Raw genomic sequence first — 19,509 nt, forward strand, 5'->3', positions numbered from 1 at the left:
GAATGGATACTGAAAGAGAAACATCTAGCCTGAATTGATGCATAAACTCTGAGAATCTGAAAAACTTTTGCAGAGTTACAGTGGTTTTAATAAATACATCCATGTTGACATACACCCATAAATATACATCCCTTCAGTTTCAGTGCACACAGGGTTCCTTCATAGCACTGCCAGAAGTCCTTAAGAAAAAAGTAATTTGCTTTTCTGAAGCAAATTCAGAAACTAAGTCCATAACTGCCCTGAGGAAAATGCAGTAGCCTGTCTCTCAGCAAACTTTATGCAAGTTTTCTCTCAAATAAGTGCCATTAAAAGTCCTCGCTCAGCACTTCTTTTACAAATAATTCTTAAAAAGTAAAACTGCCCCTGTGGCACAATGATTTCTAGACTGTTTTTTCTGCTTTTCTTTCCTCCCCCACACTCAATATATAAGCAAGATAAATTGCTACAGAACCTGCAGCTCCTTCTACAGCACTAGAGAGCAGTAGATTTAACAGCAAAGCCAAAAGAAGTCTCAAAATGTGTGATCCCCAATTTATCTTCTGTTCCCATCCCAGCCCAAATGAAGACATAGTGAGTCTGCCAACCCTGGGAGTAATGCAATAACTCTTGGTACAAAAACTTGTAAACTAACAAGAACACTGAGAAATGTGACTCTTCAGAGCCTCAATGGTCTTTTATGAACAATAAAGATCTTAATAACAAGCTGTGCAAATAATAAAGTCTCTGATGTTTGTGATTTATGAGATCAACAAATCACAGGAGGTCCAGAAAGGCTTCTGCTGCTTTGATGAGCAGGCTGGCAGTTCTGCCCCTTCCCCATGGACAAGTACAGGACAATATTTACAAACAGGCTCGAGCATATTTCTGCCAAAGCACTGATGGGGGGTAGGGGGGTTATTTGTGCTCAGGTTTTGCATTTCAGACAGGAACACACTGCTCTGCCTGGACTGAACTAATTAAGGGCTAATTGACTGTCTAGCACCTATAAAGAGATAACTCACCCACGCCATCTCCCACTGGAAACTGCAATGACTATTGGCATAGAAAGGATTGTTTATTTAGGGGTCAGCATAAGACACACATAAGTATTTGTCAGTAAGAGCAGAAAGAGGGCAGATGAGGATATGGATGTTTTTAATGGACGATTAAATCTGGGTAGCTTGATCTCCTCTCATGCTGTGGATGTTGTGTGCTGCAGTCACGCCTCTCACTGCCAGCCTGCACTGGGATGATAATCACTCACTATGAAAACTCATTAGCTCCACAGCAATGAGCCCTCCGCTGCTGAAGCTGGGTGCTGTCCTTAGTACCATGGCAATGATCTCTAACTGGATGTCCCAAACTCTCCCTTCTCTGGTGGGACTAAATACCACCAGAATAACCACTTCAGACTCTCTAGTAAGTAGCTGTTATATGTTGCAAGCTATCTTAATGCTGAATTAGTATTTAAGTGCCAGCAAAAGTGTTAGTTTGTTGCCTCTTTGTAAATCTCTTTTTTAGTTACTAATCTTCCTTTCATCTCTTAATGCATGCTTATTTTTGGGCATCATAAAACTGCAAATTGGTGAGCATGTTGTGGTCTTACAATGAAAGGGAAGGTTTCAAAATAGTATCCTTAAATATGTAACAACAAATGCCTTCATCTTGAGCATGAAATTCTAAAAAGAGTACAGCAATGTCTTTTCATTTATCTAGACTGTTCTTCCTATCTTTACTGCTCCAGAAAAATGCATTGTGTTGTTTGGAATATTATATCTGGCAGTAGCTTTCTTTTTGAAAATTGGATAATGTTACTTAGTAACTATTCACTATAATATGCAAAGGGTCAGATTCCTTCCTATTTTTCTTTATTGGAATACAGTTAAACAAATAAATAGCTGTTAGAAACAAAATAAAATTGCTACAAGGAGGTTAGATACCAGAATTTTTGAAAGGCTGCTAATGGGAATAATACAAATGACAGAAATATCACTTTGTATCATTGATGCTCATATACAGCAGCCTCATTTAATAAAAACCTCCAGGAAAGCTGTGAATAGCTATGAACTCATGAGAAGCCTAAAAAGTCAAGTAACTTTTTACTTTAGGGGGAACACTATCCTGGTATTCATAAATTAAATTAGAACATAAATTTCCTAAATGTTTAGTAAAACACTCTTGTCTATATATCTTTTTGTGTAACTGCAATCAGATGTTTATATAATAGTAGGTTATGTAAAATATAAATGTAACTATTTGTATAGCAGTTCACAATTCTCAAAACTCAGAATTCTATAACTAATAATTATGCATTTATTAACCAAAATGGAATAATTGAATATATGCATGCAGGAAAAATACTACTGCAGAAAATTACTGTATTTAGTCTATAAATATTAATACTTCAAAATTAAATATGATGTAAGAAAAATTCTGTTATCTTTTAGAGCAGCAAGCTGAGAGTACAAAGAAAAGCTCTATTTTTCTTAAATGTAATTTCATTTCACTGAGTCACAGTATGTATTGCTAGTTCTTGTGGCTGTATATTATAAGTAGAAGTTCCCTATCACATTTACATCCAAGTTTAAAGTTGCCATTGTGTAACTACGAGACGAACATTAGTTATTATGAGATATATATATTGATATATATACATATATTTATACACACACACAAATATATGTGTTTGTATACTGATATGTTCAGATTCCAAGCAACACAAAACTGTCTTGCTCCCCTTGGCTACAACAGGGCACTGCTGATAGAAATGCCTTCTAAATATTAAGAATGCCTTCAAGAATGCTCTTTTCACTGCTTGAGTTGAGCTATAAGCATATTTTTTGTTTTGATAAGGCCAGCAAGAGTGCCAGTAGAGCTGGGAGAATGATCATAAAAACTTGATTATCTGAGCTTGGCAACATCTGCCAAATTAAAAAAAACATGAATTACAATCATGTAGGGCTCTTTTTTCACTAAACCAAGTACCACAAATCTGGTGCCTTTCTTAAAACTGTAGATGTTGGTTGAAAGACTTTATGCCCAAAGTGCTCAGTAATACCAGGGTCATCACTGACTGATTTTTGGCTGCCATCCAGAGTTCCCCACTTGCAGCTTCTCCAGTGAACTCTGCAGCCTGAGCACTTCTCCGGAATTTCTCTCCCAGCACAAACACAGCTCATAAATTGTGTATATTGTACAATGTACAAAAAGGACAAAACCTCCCAATTTCATGCCTTCAGCTGGAAGAATTGTACAAGGATGTGGGGTCAGGTAAAGGGCCTCTTCTTTTGAGCCCTGTCACCAGTACCAGGCTTGAAATTGCAAGACAAACCAAACAATACTGTTTATGTTTAAGCAAGCATCCTAAGTAAGGTACTGTCCTTTGACCTGTCACCATAGTAACAACAGAGGTAGCTGTAACAGTTTTATTAGAATATATGGCAGTGCAAGTGAAAAAATAAATCTTTTAGAAGTGAACTAAGTCTTTATTATAGCAGCCTGCCACAACAGTGGCTAATATTGGACTTTACAGGGACTTGTCTGTTTTCCCCAGATTTTCAAGAACTACTAGAAGTTACTATTGTTGTTTTCCACTTGTCATTTCTTTTCTTTCTTGTTTACTAAGACCTGTCAGCAGTAAGCCTATGTTTGAAAAGTTGATGCAGTAGCTTCTGTAAGGTTTTGATGATTTTAGCTCTTTTTCTGCCCAGCAGTTTTTGCTTGAAGTAGGGATTAAATGTCAAACTAAAACAATAAAAGAAAAATAAAGCAAAGTGCCCCTTTGCACACATGCATGTTTTTCTCTGCCATCACTCATATTACCCATCCTAATTAATGAAGGATGCCTAAATATCCAAATAGAGGGAATAACAGAAAAATTCATAGGACCATAGCCAAAATTGTAGAAGGTACTGCCTCTTCAATTACTTCTTCAGAGGAGCCAGTCCACAGAGATATTGGCACCTCTTCAGAGACAAGGAACTCTGCAACTCCTGCACTAAGCTGCCAGGAAAGCGTCAGTATCAAAGCTTCCCAGTTTAAATAATCACTTTCTCTGCTGGCACTGAGTACAATTGTGTAATATAAATAGCAACTGATTCCAGCTGTGTCCAGACCAAAATTACTTCAATGATATCCATTAGCATCTGGACCATGAAATTCATCACTCAGTACAATATTAGGAAAGAATAAAGCACAATATTAACTGTAATTTACAGTTTAAAAAGAAAGTTCAAAAACTGTTTCATGTATCTATTAAGTTCCATCACCTGAATGCTTTCAATCATCTCATTATATTGTTTTCTGTCATTCCTACACTATTTCTGTACATCCCATTAAAGAGATACTGAATCCCACACAAACATTAAATGCAGTTCAGTGTTACCCTGCTCTGCAAACAAATGCAATTTTTTTTTTTGCCTTTCTTTCTCAGTCATGGTTGCTGTAAAGAAGAACAGATTATGAATTCCCAGTTTTCTGCTGTCCCAGTGAAGGACATGCAGTGTCTTAATTGCCCAGTGGCTTGCTTGCCAGGAGCCCCATTCCCCTGGCCCAACCAGACACTTTTCCATCCCACCCTGTTCCCTTGGCTAAGTGCAGTGGGAGCCTGGGGAGCAGTTCCTGTGAGGTGCAGCTTCCAGAGCAAACCTGTCCCCCACCCCCAAAGTGCTGCTGAGCCAGTTCCCACCTGTGAGTCACACACTGTGCTCTCCCCAGGCTCAGATGTTTGTTCTTTCCTGTCTTTGTTGTTTCCATTAGTCTAAAGTAAAAGTCATCCAGGCTGAAAGGACATGTTTGTTCTCTGCTGATGAAAAACTCTAAATGTCCCTCTGCAGAGAATTAAATCACCTGGTTTGTGCTGAATCACAACCAGAGTGCCATTCTCATCCAGCCTGGAAACTGTGTGTGCTAAACTCCTCTAGAGAACTATTGCAGAGGTCTGAGATATGGCAAAACTGGGAAACTACCAAACTAATTAGTGAAGAGTAATAATTGTTAGCACTTGGAACCTCATTGCAGACATGTACTGCAAAAAATATTCTGCTGCAGTGTTTTTTTCAAACAATAAAAAATCAGCTCAGTTCCCTTATTGTTATTATTTTGTTGTTACAGACTCAGATTAGCCCCAAGGAAGGGTGGCAAGTTTATAGTTCAGCCCAGGATCCTGATGGCCGTTGCATTTGCACTGTTGTTGCACCTGAACAAAACCTATGTTCGAGAGATGCCAAAAGCAGGCAGCTCAGACAACTACTAGAGAAGGTAAGTCTTTCCAAAATATTCCTCCTCTTGGTCATTAAACTTCCCATGGAAATCTACTGCTTTTCTTCTCAGTTAATCCATCATGAACTAATGAAGAGTTACCTGATAAAAATTGTTATTCAGGCTATATCCCCTATCTGTGTTCTCATCTCTGTTATCTATTTTCCTTACATCACACCTTTCCCACCCAAGTTTCATCTCCTCTCTTAGTCACTCCTCCCAAATTCTTTTTTACATACAATAGGACAGATTTTTCTGTGTACAATCAGTTACAAATCCCACTTCAGGCTAGCTAAGGGATTTAAACTACAGCTTCTGCTACGATCACGTGAGACTGCTGAAGGTCATTTCTCATCTCTTATCAAAAAATAATGAGAGAGACACCACAGCATCTTGAAGGCAAACTGCAGAGCCTAAACAGTTCTAATTTTTTTGTTGTTTCTTTTTCTCAAGTTTATTTATTCATTTTCTGACGGTGCAGATTTTCCGCAACAGCCCAATTCTTAATTCCAGTATTATCCACTATTGCACATATGGTGAAACCAATGAATGTTTTACATCAACAGAAAAATGCTGCAAATATGAAAACACAAACATTCTACATTCCCTGCATAAGTAAGCAAGGTTATAGTCACTGTATCACAGCCAGTGGTACAGAACCTGAGGCCCAAGGGAGTTTTAACAGCAGCAAAAACCAACATAAAATGTTGACTTGAAAATACATTTTTAGCACACCATTTTTAGTATTTTTCTAGCTATAGAAAAATCATTCCAGTGTTAATATAGTGCCAGATCCTGATAGATTTTTGCTCTCTGTGCTTCCATGAACTTCAGAAGGGACAAAGTTTCAAGCTGACAGAGGCCATAACATAAGATGCATGGAGAGGACATTGATGGACCAGCAGAGAAAAGGAGGTGCCTCCCCTCGTGGTGTCTGTTTACTGAAGAAAGGAACACTCCAGTCTTTGCTCCAGCACATTACTCAAATACTCAAATATTACTAAAAATACTCTTTACTTTGAGGTGGGGGCTGGAGGGGTGTGATAAGATCACAACATAGTTTTTGAGCTGCCACAGAAATGAACCTAAATCATCAGCCTCTCAAAGCTGTTTTCTTGTGACTAGGACTCTGGCAGTCATGGATAGGTAATGTTGTATTACTATTTCCTGAGTCCATACAGTCCTTTAATTAGACCCTCTGTGTGGAGTGTCTTCTGCCAAATGGAAATTCTCAAAATTCTTCCAGCACCCAAAGGACTTTATTTGCCTGCTTTCAACAATTAGATAGCAAAAAAAAAAAAGAAAGCCTCTGCATCTTACATTACAAATCCTTTCTCAGAACTATTAGTGGCAACTGTACAATAAGTAATGTATACTATTTTTAAGAGTAGTTTCTAAATCCACACTTTCTGTAGATCATAAGTTAGCTCCAAACATGAATATTCCTTGAAATACTGCATATTCTTGCTAACCACAAGAGTACTGCTGGGTTTGTCTTTCCTTAAGAAGGTACAAAATGTTTTGTTTGAGCCAAAACTTCAATAAGGTGCCTAATACATTTACAGGAGTCTAGTTTCATCATGTTTTAGAAAAACAAAACACTTGCTGAAACAGAATAACTGCACGTGGAAAATGTGTTCTTTTTATGGCTGGCAAAAGCATTGCTTTCCTAACAGAAACTTTTAAAAGTATGTGTAATTCACCCTGGATGACAGTTACTGTTGCATCACTGTGGTAAAAGTCCTCACTATAGCCACAAAGTCAGTTGCTCTACAAAAATAACCTAAACATTCACTACTTTTCATCTGGAAAAAAAAATTTTAGTTTTCTACCAGTGAGACAATTGGATAAAATTTCTAATTTTACATTTACTTACGAAATTATGAGGAAACACCTTTGTGGTGATTGACATAGCCCCGCTTATCTTCTGAATGCCTTACATTGAACGATTCTATAGATGCCTATTAACAAGTAAAGTCATGCTCCTCATACTGACCAAAATCTCCACATTTCAGTCCTGTCCCTCCCAAAGTGCCTGGAAAGAAGCATATGCTATATGAGCACCTTTTGAACCACAGCCACATCTGCTACAGGTCTCAAAGTAGACTCTATTGCCTGACAGCCTTTCCTGACAACAATGAAAATTATGCTTAAGAGATCTCTCTCTCTCTTTACCTCTAAGTAGTCCAAACAATTTTTGGCTTCAAGGCCTTGCCCTGTTCCCCAATATTTATACCATCATGCAGTTACAGAATGTGTGTAGAATGACTCACAACTAATTGACAGAAGTGCATTTCATTGCCTGACATTTAACCAGGGAAAAAAGCAAAGCAACAAAGATGCATTTAGAAAGTGTTCTTCTTTAACAGGTTCAGAACATGTCCCAGTCTATTGAAGTTCTAAATCTACGGACTCAGAGGGATTTCCAGTACGTTTTAAAAATGGAAACGCAAATGAAGGGGCTGAAGGCCAAGTTCCGGCAGATTGAGGATGATCGGAAGACGTTGATGACAAAGCACTTCCAGGTAGCTCCAGTTTTTACAGTAACTCCCAAACCTGCTGGAAACAATGTGCTGAGTGACAATGCATGGACTGCTAAGGTCTCAGCTGGAAATGCTCCTACAAGGGTGCCATTTAAAAGAAAAGCATAATAAATCTTCTGTTATGATGATAATCTTTTGCTCTGTTCAATTTAATTGTAAGAGGGAGGAATTATTAATTATTAAGTCATTAGAGAAATGTCACTATAAACAGATTCCTGTTCTTTCTGTATCAATGTGCATGTCATACAGAAATTTATATTCTTTCAAGCTGCAGTGCTAAAGGGGGAGATCCAGTGGAATTAATAGCAAACAAGTAGAGTTCTGTGCTCATACTGTTCCATGACATTTACTGCAGTTGAAAGGAAGAAAGGCTATAATAAATCAGTTTATTGTAATTTTTATCCAGTACAATTAAGATCTAATTTCGTGTCTGAAGGTCTGCTCTTTTGAATTTGGGATGGGGAGGAGGGCAGTCATTCCCAGGCACATTTGTGTGATTAAAAAAAAAGACTTCCCCTGAATTTTAATGACAACAAAAACCACAAGCCAATCCTTTTGTGAGGAAGAAGGCTTGCATATATTACAAGTAATATTGTGTATTCTGAAAAAGCTACCTGAAGTACTCTTCAGGAGAAAAATATTTCAATAGCGTATTTAAATTCTTTAAATACAGTCTGATAAATTAATCTTTCAAGACTGTGAAAGCACAAAATAGGTGCTAGAAAATAGTCTGAGGATTACATTATGTTAAGCAAATACATATTTTTTGAAGTGTTTCTGAAAGTTCACATAAAATGAACCTAATTTTCCAATTGGTGCTAGAGTTAGATACCTAAATAATTACATATTCAAGAAGTCCAGGGGTTTTCTTCAGAGCCACTGAATATCAAGTGGATCTTAATAACATCAGGAATTAAGTACACTAATGATCTGACTACCAAGCTTTATAAATTATATCATTTTTCTTAGTTTAGAGCTGTTTGAGCACATTCTCCCAGGTTTTTAGTTAATAGAAAATATCTTCACCTTTTTTTCCCTTCTATCCCTTATTACTACAAAATATTACATTAAAGGAAATTGGGGGATTGAACTGCTTTGAACATCTCTAATGCACATATGATTGCCTTTAACAGGAGTTGAAAGAAAAGATGGATGAGCTTCTGCCACTGATCCCAGTTCTGGAACAATACAAAACTGATGCCAAGCTGATCACACAGTTCAAGGAGGAAATTAGGAATCTGTCTACTGTGCTCACTGGGATTCAGGAAGAAATTGGTGCCTATGACTATGAGGAACTGCACCAGCGTGTAGTCAATTTAGAAACCAGGCTTCGTGACTGCATGAAAAAGCTCAGTAAGTTAACAAGTTCATGGCAAATTTGTCTTGCATCTGCATTTTCAGTTGTCTCTCTTTAGAAAGATTAAAGTTTGGAGGGAGGGAGGATTTGTTTGTTTCTTTGATGAAAGACTGCATTATATTCTGATCTGTGCTACCCTAAAAAAAGACAAGAGTAACAACCTAAGGTCAGTTATATCATTCTAAGTGCATGACATAATGTAATGCCTTACTGTATACAAAAGGAATTAGATGAAAAATCATAACAGATGGCAAATTCAAAATCTGAGGTTTAAACCACTTGGAGAGTTACAAATTTTCTTTCAAAAAAGCTCAGACAGACACTACTACTAGAGACATCTTTGGGCTGTCAGTGTGAAAAAAAACAGTGAAAAGCAGAATGGAATCAGTTTTGAGATGTCCACATCATAACCCTGGCACCTTGCTGTGTCACCTGAGAGGCCACTCTCACTGTACTGTCCTTAGCCTGTAATATTAGTATTAAGGAGACATCCCATTCTCCAATTAGCATTACAATCTAACCAAACTTCAGATCTAATTTAGAGAGACCAAAGCATGATTTCTGCAGGATGCACAGCAGCAATCCATTGCTACTGCTGCACCAGGTTTACCTCAGGCCACCTCCACCTTGGCTGCTCCCGTGCTGCCTTTACAAGTCAAACGTTGAGCATTTCTGAAAATCAGCACTAGCTCAGTATCAGCTCTAAAACTAAGGCCTGAAGGATCAATATCAAGTGTCAGCCTCAACTTCCATCAGGGATAGGTAACCTGCTTTACAAACACAATGCAGTCTTCCCAGTCTTTCCATGCATTTGGAGATTTCTGAATGGATCACTATTGCAAACAATAGTGATTGGATAACTACAACAAACAATCCAGCCCCTTTATGAAAAATAAACACTTCACACTTTACTTAACACTAAACAATTTACTTAACATTAAATGTGAATAAACTTGAAAATCCAAGGTTTATGCCTGAGACACTGTGATCAGTGTCTCAGTTATCAAGTGTGGGATGTTTCAAATGCTACCCAGGACATTAAGTATCTTCTTAACTGGATAAGCAGAGCCTCCTTATTTTTGTGATGCAGTAGAATGAGAAAAATCTAGGTTAAGTTAGCTTCTTAAATAATTTATTTCTTTATTTTATTCTGGAAATAGCACAGCAGTGATGTGCTAAAATACATGAAAGACTTCTTCAAACAGAAATTTCTTATGATCCTATTTTCCCCTCAGTACACACACAAAATAGCACATTACTGCATTGACAGAAGGCAGTCAGGAGAAAACAGCTGTGTTGCAATACTGCAGCAAGCAAGAAAATTCCTGTGAATAAACAGTATTTTCTGATAGTGAGTGTTCCAGTAAGTTATTAGATACCAAAAATCATCAGTTTAACAAGTATCTTGTTTGGCTTTGCTTTTACAGCATCTTGTAAGAGCAGTTAGTGAAGCAATGAGTGCGAGATATATTTTGTACGATGGAATTACTAGGTGTATTGACATCCTATCTATCCTGAATTCCTGCAACACATTCTAATCTCTTGATGTACCTAATGAAACAAAAAAGTATTAAAAGTATGTACATTAGCAGTAGAAAGTTTTTGTATAAAATAAATTATTAAGCATACCCATTAACAAAAGGGAGTGGACCTTCTCAAGATGTAACACAGAATCATTCATCATTATTGGCATTATTCCCTGGCCTTAGATGCTTTAATGACTTTTATGGTCCCCAACTAATGGGCTGGCTGTTGTTCTGGCCTATCCCTGTGTGCCTTTTGAAGCACAAGCAGCCTCAGTTTGGCTTCCTGTAACTGCTGAGAGCTGGGGCTGTGTGCTCAGATCAGAGGGCACGAGGAAAAAGCAGCTTTCATGCCAGCACCTGCTTTGTGGCCACAGTGGCCATGCTGGAGGTGACCCAGCCGTGCCTGTCCATGCCAGCCTGATAGCCAGATGCCAATGGCCCCAGTGTGCCACAGGATCTGGCTTGAATCTTCACAGATTTTGTTGCATTTCATAATACAATTTTCTAATCAGTGTATGCAATAGCTACTCTCTATTCTTCTCCCCAGCAGGTGTTTTTCAGCAGTATAATGCATTATTTATATTGTCCTGGCCACTTAAAAGGGTTCTTCCATCTGCACTGGCAACACTTTCAGCACTCATTGCAGTACACCAAGCAGTTATCTTACTCTCACTGAGGTTTAATGGTTACCACAGCAGTTGTGATGACTGAATTTTGCTCCTTCTCTTTGGAATAAGAGAAAATTCAAGATGAAGCTGCTGGGAAATTAGTTAACAAAACTTTTAAAGGGTGCATGCAGCTAACCACGGAGGAATAGAATGCATGTGATTACACACACCCCAAATTCACATGTAATTTTGCATGTATGGGTCCTTTGCTGATCGTCCTGTGAGTCCTGGGTATTTATAAGAGAAAGCAGGTTGCAGAGGATGCTTGGAACCTTCCTATTCTTGTCATGACATGTTTTTGAAATTAGAATAAAACTTACATGGGTAGCATTCATAAAAGCTAATACTCTGACATATAATTAGAGTAGATATATATCAGATTAAGGTCTAACTGCATCTGATTATAATGTAGAGTCTGAAAAATATTTTACAGTAACTTTTTTTGTTAAAAATTGCAAAGTAAAATATTCTATGTATCCAAAGAAGTTCTGTTGCATCAGTGGCAGAGGAGCTGTTAGTGCAGCCATGAGACTATTGATTGCAGTGGTACTTCTACTTCCAAAGCATCCTTCCCTTTAGAATTTGAAGAACTTTACAAATATCATTTAGTATAAAACTGGACAATAGAGATATAGATTCTTATCCCTATTTTGTAGATCAAGGAACAAGCAGCCCGAAAGTATAAATGGATTTTCCAAAGATTACGCAGCAAGTCATGGCATTTATGCAGAAAAATCCAGGTCTTCCTCTCAGCAAACTCTAATAACTATATAATAGTGCTTCCTGGATTCATATTATGCAGGAAAATAGACATACATTCATTAAGAACTAATTCTTCATTCACTCATTTTAGTATGTTATAATAAATTTAACCATAAGCAGAAAAGTGCAAGCAGTAAAACATTTGAAATGCGTTTGTGCAAGTGCCAAAAACACCCTCACTTCATTCTCCTTTATTTATTACCTACCAAAAAAAAACCACATAATAATGATGCTTATGAACCCTTCAAGAGAATGTTGTGGGTTTAGTTCCTTTGCCAGTCCTTCTACAAATGATACATTCAGTTGCTCTATATGGCAGCTAGCAATATTCAGACACATCACAGAGGATGGGACTATCCACACATTTATAGCTAATCCAGGGCAGCTTCTCTCCAGCTGCACTGTCACAGCCTCCTCCTGGCACTTGATCACTGTGGAGCTTTCCAGACACATTCTGCCCCATGTACCTTCACAGCTCACAGGCTGTACAAAAGTACATCTATTTTCTCTTCTACTGGTCACTTCATGCTCAACTTCTTCCTAAATATAAATAAATCATGGAAATCATGAACAGATTTATAAGAGTCCACTGCACAGAATTGTTGCAGGAGAGGAATCAAGCCAGAAACACCTGGATTCTGCATATGATATTTCCTGTACAGCTTAGTTTAGGATCTAAAAAGACTCTATGATTGGGATTTTCCAACTACTACTATCAGTTATGGCTGGAACTTGCTAATGTAGGGCAGCTGCTTCTTTCAAAGCCAAGGAAAAGAGACTGAGGGCTTCTAAAAATCCCACTGCTTTTCTGTGTCTATCCCCAGTTGAACCTCTTAGGGAAAGAAGAAAAAGAAAGCCTAGAAGTATCACACTTTTCTTAGAGTTACTGAACTTCTTCACAGGTGCTAGTATGGAGATATATTTGACCTAACTTTTTATTAGCATCTGGTCCTTCTTTCAGGGAATCAAATTGCTATAAACCAAAACTTTTGGTATGTTCCCTTCTGCCACGGGGAAAAAAAAGGTTTCTGCTTAGTGAGGAAGGAAAAGAAAAATGGGACCTACTATAGGGCAGGAGGGGAAAAAAGTCTTCATGCTTCTTACAAAGTGCTCTGTTCTGTTATGCCAAAAAGAGAAGCTTTGTCACTTTTTCAGTCAGCTGCCCCCCAGCTATACAGCAGCTCTCCTAGGAGTCTTCCTTTCTTGATCACTGCATGCTGTCTGGGAATAAAGATTTGATCAGAAATTCACCCTGGCTCAAACTGCTGATCATTTAGCTGCTGAAGTACTTCATCTCTTCACATTGAACAGCATCTCGATACATTTTGAAAGATCATTCTCTAAAAGCATCTAACTCCTGTGACAGGGGTACACAGCTCTATTCATATAGTTTAAACTAAATGAAGGCTGAAGAGGTTCATTAATTATTAACAATGTGTAACTAACTCTTAATGAGCAAGCTATACATTCAGGATAAACACAATACAACAGTGAAACCACTGTACTTAGGCATACAAATCTCTGAATTGCTCTCTAACCTCCTCACACACAGCGCAGCACCCAAACAGCCCCAGAGCTGTGTGTGCCCCCCTGCAAACACCCAAACATCCCCTGCTTTCAGCCGTGCCCTGCTGTGTGCCCATGCTGCTCTCACCATGGCCGGGCACTGCTGAGCCCAGCTGGAGCGCTCCTGCACCTGCCCTGCCCTGCCTGGGCCCCTGACACAAAGGGCCTCAGGGAGCCCTCACATCTCTGCCAGGGGCTCTCCCGTAGGTTTGCCCATTCAGAAGCAAAACTTCATAACTCATTATGAGTCCACTTTTAGTTTCCTGGTTTTTTTTTTTTTTTATAGAAGAAACAGTGCTTCAGATTCCAAATTCCTTTTATTCTTTCCCACTAATTGCAATACTGTGTTGTAAAGGCACCAAATAGTATTAGCATACCTTATAACTGATGCATTCACTGTGTTTTAATTATCCTCGAAACTACAAGTTCAGGAGTAATTGTTATTCTGATTTCTTTCTATTTATTAGTTTTCTGATAGCTCATTCCAAATTAAGTATTCCAAATTCAAACTCAAACCTTCAGAAGCGTTATCTTATGCCCATTTCTGAGACTATTTATCAACACACCACCTAAAAATAAAAGACTTCACCTTGATAGGTTATAGTCTTCTACCTTTCAAGCTAATAGCAATTCATGCTGTAGAAAAAGAGCACTCAGCACACAATGCTAGCAGCCTACCGACAAAAAAATCCAGAATAAAAAGTTATGTCCTATCATAACCAAGCATTTAAAAACCTATAAGATTCTTTAAAATGGGAAATTCCAAAAATATCTTCAAAATACTACAACCTAAATAGATTGAGATAGGTCTCTTAATTGACCCAGAAAATAGCCACAGGCTATCCTGCTCATTGAGGTCTCAGCATGCACTCAGTTATCTTCATTTCTGATATGTCCAACTTCCCTGGCTGTGAACAAAAACTACCCAAGCAGCCTCTGAGTTTTCACCACAGCATTAACCCCGTTCTAAGTGACCCAAATAGGCTGGCATGTTACATTCCTTTCTAGTTACAGAGTATAAAATTCAGGCTTGATGTGACCCTCTCTTTTGAGCTGAATAAATTCCCTCTCAACACCAGATACCATTTGTTTTCTTCATTTCCTACATAGATATGGTTATCAGTATAGCACAACCATGTAGCACAGAGAAGCACTTACTTTTAAATTTAAAAAATTGTTTCACTTCTTTTTACCTTTTTTTCTTTAAAAACATGTTATTCAACCTAATTGCATGCACACCACTGTGTGATATTACATCTTGGTAAACACATGAATTCCACCAGGAGCTTGTTACTAAGAGATATCTTATTAATGTCCCCTAAAATATAGATTTTTGAGTTGTTAGGAAGGTCAGCATCTTAGGTGGTATTGACTTTCATTATTTCCTCCCAGGCAGCCAAATAGATTAGAAGCCAACCAATGCAGCCAAGCTTGCTAAATAATTCTCACACTCACTTTCTCCAGGCAGCCTCCAGTAAAGAAAGAGCCATGTGTGTGTAAGCAGGGGGCCGTTGGGCACAAGCTTAGAGTACAGCAATGTTGTGTGTACAAGCTCATTTGTGTGTCTGCCCTTCACCACCTTGTTACCCTGGCCAATGGAAAACTGAAACATCCATCAATCCCAGCTTTGTGCCGAACTTTCTGAGGGCAAAAGGCCAGAGAGGGATTATGTCTTGATTTTTCAATTATTATTAAATGCTCTTCAGCTCAGAAGATATTTTATTGGTTGTATTTTAGCTTATGCCCAAAGACCGTAACTGTGCTTCGATACAAGATGTAAATACAAAATGTAAATTACAAAGATGTAAATATAAAAATACATACTAATAAAATTTTATGTGCATATTTTTGCATATTTATATTACTCTTCAATATGGAAAAGTTCCTCCTGTGAAGGTGACAATCAATCTTCAACATAAGCCTGAATCCCCTGGAGCCACTGTGTAGTTTGGAGCTTTTGGTCTTGTGCTCTAACTGATGTCAAGGAGAGTTGTGCATTATTGCATTTGTTTTTTTTTATTTCAGCATGTGGCAAATTGATGAAAATTACAGGCCCCATTACAGTGAAGATATCTGGAACCCGATTTGGAGCCTGGATGACGGATCCACTGGCATCAGAGAAGAATAACCGAGTATGTTAAGGCACTATCTTTGTGTCCTGGAGTCTTACTTGCTTTATTTTAATCTTATAAAAGATATTTTCCCCTAGGACATTATGTTCCTAAGCATGTTTTTCTATTTCAGTCATTTTCACACTCAAACATATCCAGAGAAAAAGCAACAGTATTTTTGGGAAAATATCCAACTACAAAAGTTATCTAAACACTTTTGTGCCATTTACTTCAACTTTTTCAGGGTTGATAATCATCTATCAGAACTTAATTTTTTTTTTATTTCCAAACATATTGAATTGCGCTTAGGTCCTTTAAGAACCAGAGTAATCTAAAACATCAACATTTTTACCCAAGAACAGGACCCATAATGCAGTACAGTTAAAATCTGCAGGATTCGGCCCCATATATGCTCTGGTCAGATCATTTGTTCTATCACACCCTTGTTTTGTTATTTGGATCTCCAATAAGATCTCAAGTTGGCTACAGTTTTGAGAAGATGCTCTCTGCATCAAAGAGTTTTGGAAGTCAAAACACTAAGCTTCATTTGTATGAAACCCACAACACTAATTTTTTGAATACAGAAAAAAATCGTCAGGCAACAGAAAAATGACAATAGATAAAGATTTGTGTGCAGCTCTCCCCTGCCCACTGCGTCCGTGCATATTTGCTACTGACTGCAGAAATCTCAATTACCTTTAGGAGAGTAACAAACTCTGAGAAACTAAAAGGAGAAAAAGCAAACTGCATGAAGGAATAAAATGGGGGAATGGAAGCTGCCTAAAGAACATTAAAAAGAAGTAAAAATTCTGTTTTAAGGGGGGAAAAAGGCTTTGAAACTTTACTGGTTTCATTGCTATTGGTTGTGTTTCCTTTACTAAGACTCTATTTTTGCTTGAATAGACAATCAGCTGAAAAAAATTTAACCACATTTATTCTTAAGTATAAATTCAAGTTTATCTCATATACCATTTCCCACCTCTCTCTCTTATATTATTAAATACCTTTAAGCAAGCATGATATAGCAGAAGCGCAAACATTGAATAACCCAGAATTAAATTTCTCTGAAAATGCAGACACTGTAGTTAGTAACAGATGTGTTGAGAGTTCACCTGTACAGGTAAATTTGACACAGAAATTCAAGAATTCCTCCTGCTTTTGTAACAGGAACATGGGCAATATTGCACTTTCATAGCCTTCTGCACAGCTAAAACTTGTTTTCCCTCTTTTTCTGCAAGGTCTTTGTGTAGTGGCTTTGGTTTGCCAATTTAAGATTTCCTGGCCAATGCACCAAAGAGTGTGGCAGGTTTTGGTGCTGATCAATCACTCATGCACTCACTTCCTGCTGTGAGATAGGATTAGGAAAAAGGCAAAGCAGGCTCAAAACTTTAAAAAGGTATAAAGAAAATGTTACCGACAGTAACTAAAAGGAAAAAAAAAAGTAGTAGGAATCAAAGCAAACCCTTCAGAACACTTCTCCTCATTCCACAACCTTTTCTTTCCCACTGACAATGTAAAGAAACAAAACCTAAAATTCCCAGTCAGTTTACCACCTCTAAAATAGTCTTTCTTCAGTTCACTTAGGGAGAGAAGTCCCTCTTGTTAATGTTATGGAGATTTCTTCACAAGAGAAGAACACATTGACACCAAACCATGATACTCCCTCATGCCATATCATGATCACCTACCACACACTGCATTTAAGATGGTCACTCCCAATCTTTGTTTCCTTTCCAGGTCTGGTACATGGATAGTTACACCAACAATAAAATCGTCCGTGAATACAAATCCATTGCAGACTTCGTCAGTGGGGCCGAATCAAGGACATATAACCTTCCATTCAAATGGGCAGGAACCAACCACGTTGTCTACAATGGCTCCCTCTATTTCAACAAGTACCAGAGCAACATCATCATCAAGTACAGCTTCGACACGGGGCGGGTGCTGGCGCAGCGTAGCCTGGAGTACGCTGGCTTCCACAACGTCTACCCCTACACCTGGGGTGGCTTCTCTGATATCGACCTGATGGCAGATGAAATTGGGCTGTGGGCCGTCTATGCCACCAACCAGAACGCAGGCAACATTGTCATCAGCCAGCTGAACCAGGATACGCTGGAGGTGCTGAAGAGCTGGAGCACGGGCTACCCAAAGAGAAGTGCAGGAGAATCCTTCATGATCTGTGGCACCTTGTATGTCACTAACTCGCACTTAACAGGAGCCAAGGTCTACTACTCCTACTCCACAAAAACCTCCACTTATGAGTACACAGACATTCCTTTCCATAATCAGTATTTTCATATATCCATGCTTGACTACAACGCAAGAGATAGAGCTCTCTATGCCTGGAATAATGGACATCAAGTCCTGTTTAACGTCACCCTTTTCCACATCATTAAAACTGAGGATGACACATAATTTTATTTCCCTTACCCCTCCCTCCCTCAAAGCAGTCTCATTTGTGATTAACTCTAAAAGCATCCATCTCTCTCAGTTCCTTTTAATTTACATTTCTTTCTTCATTAAACAAAAGCAACATTTTCTACTGTGTAATGCATCACAAATATGGCTGAACCTGTCAAAAATGACCTGTCAGAGATAAAAAGCATCTTAACTCATGATTTTGCAAGGTCTGTCAAGACCTTGTCTTGAAAAGCACTAAAGAGGATTTAAATGGCTAAAGACAGTTTTTAAAAGATCATGATCTGCCTTATTTTAGAGTCAGAGACTAATGGTGGCTTAAATGCATGAATGTCTTTTTTTACCTCATTTTTTGTTTTAATATATTGCTTAACTTCAGGAAATATTTCAGTAGTGTCAGACACATATTGCACATTGTATTTTTTTATTTATTCCGAAAAACAGATTTAGTAGGAATTTAATTTTCTTAGACAAGGCGTATGGTTCATTTTGCCATCATCCAATTTCAGATGTGGTGCTGTACAGTATGTTTTTAAATCTCTTGCAAACATTTTATCAACAGTATGTATTTCTACCATTGTAACCACCATTGTGCAATTGTATCTCTTCACTTATGTGAAAGTAAACTAAGTACTATTTTTTATAAAATATATTGAAGCTTAATTGCAGTTCTGGCTATGAGTCAATTGAATGTGGTAAAAATCTGAGGTTGTTATTTCTGAGAAAGACCAGTAGCTTCTCAGATGCATGATTTATATTCTCAGCTTTGCTTCCCAGATCCCCTCTTCACCAGTGCTGCTTACTGGCACATTTGCAACTTTGAAGCTTCCTGCCAGTTCCAGCTTCACAATTGTTTGCTCTGCCCAGTTTTTATCTCCTGCTGCTGGCTTCTCTCTCTCTCTCTCAGTATTTTTCTCCTACTTTCTTCCCTTCCACCATTTGACTGCCCCTGTTTATGCTTATCCCTGCTGTGACTTTACAAGCTGGAAGCTGGAAGGAGCTGGTGCCCACCAGCTGAGAGTGGGAGTGCATCCTGTGTTACTGGATGTGTTTGTGCTGCTCTGGGGCACTGAGGAGCAGTGGGAAAAGCAAAGCTGCTCTCCATCTGCCTGTCTTCTTATTCATAACAGGAGAACATTTATCTGTTGACAAAACTCTTCTCTGGGATGACAGTAATCACAGAAAATACAGCAGGGAAGGTGCAAAGCCCAGAGGATCAGTGTGGCCCCTGGTATTCACCAAAATCCTTGTTAGAGAGCACCATCAAGGCCAAGCCCTTGCAAAGAGGTTTGGGGCTTGCTGGCAGTAGAATTGCTACTC

General features: G+C 38.3%; 1 protein-coding gene across 2 annotated transcripts in view; it reads left to right on the top strand.

Annotated features, from left to right (window-relative positions):
• The window catches only part of OLFM3 (olfactomedin 3), a 45,542-nt gene extending 26,685 nt beyond the window's left edge, over positions 1–18,857 (top strand). Inside the window, exons 1-6 of one of the 2 annotated variants that reach the window (XM_064720067.1) lie at positions 1,255–1,398; positions 5,092–5,238; positions 7,608–7,763; positions 8,915–9,134; positions 15,686–15,792; positions 17,509–18,857. In XM_064720067.1, the coding sequence (XP_064576137.1) occupies positions 1,270–1,398; positions 5,092–5,238; positions 7,608–7,763; positions 8,915–9,134; positions 15,686–15,792; positions 17,509–18,186 (1,437 nt within the window). In that variant the 5' untranslated portion in view covers positions 1,255–1,269 and the 3' untranslated portion in view covers positions 18,187–18,857. Of the gene's footprint in view, positions 1–1,254; positions 1,399–5,091; positions 5,239–7,607; positions 7,764–8,914; positions 9,135–15,685; positions 15,793–17,508 lie in introns of those variants that run through there. The other variant, XM_064720066.1, reaches the window with a different exon arrangement.
• Positions 18,858–19,509: the final 652 nt, after the last annotated feature.

This window comes from Zonotrichia leucophrys, chromosome 8 (assembly GCF_028769735.1).
Source record: "Zonotrichia leucophrys gambelii isolate GWCS_2022_RI chromosome 8, RI_Zleu_2.0, whole genome shotgun sequence".
Classification (NCBI taxonomy): Eukaryota; Metazoa; Chordata; class Aves; order Passeriformes; family Passerellidae; genus Zonotrichia; species Zonotrichia leucophrys.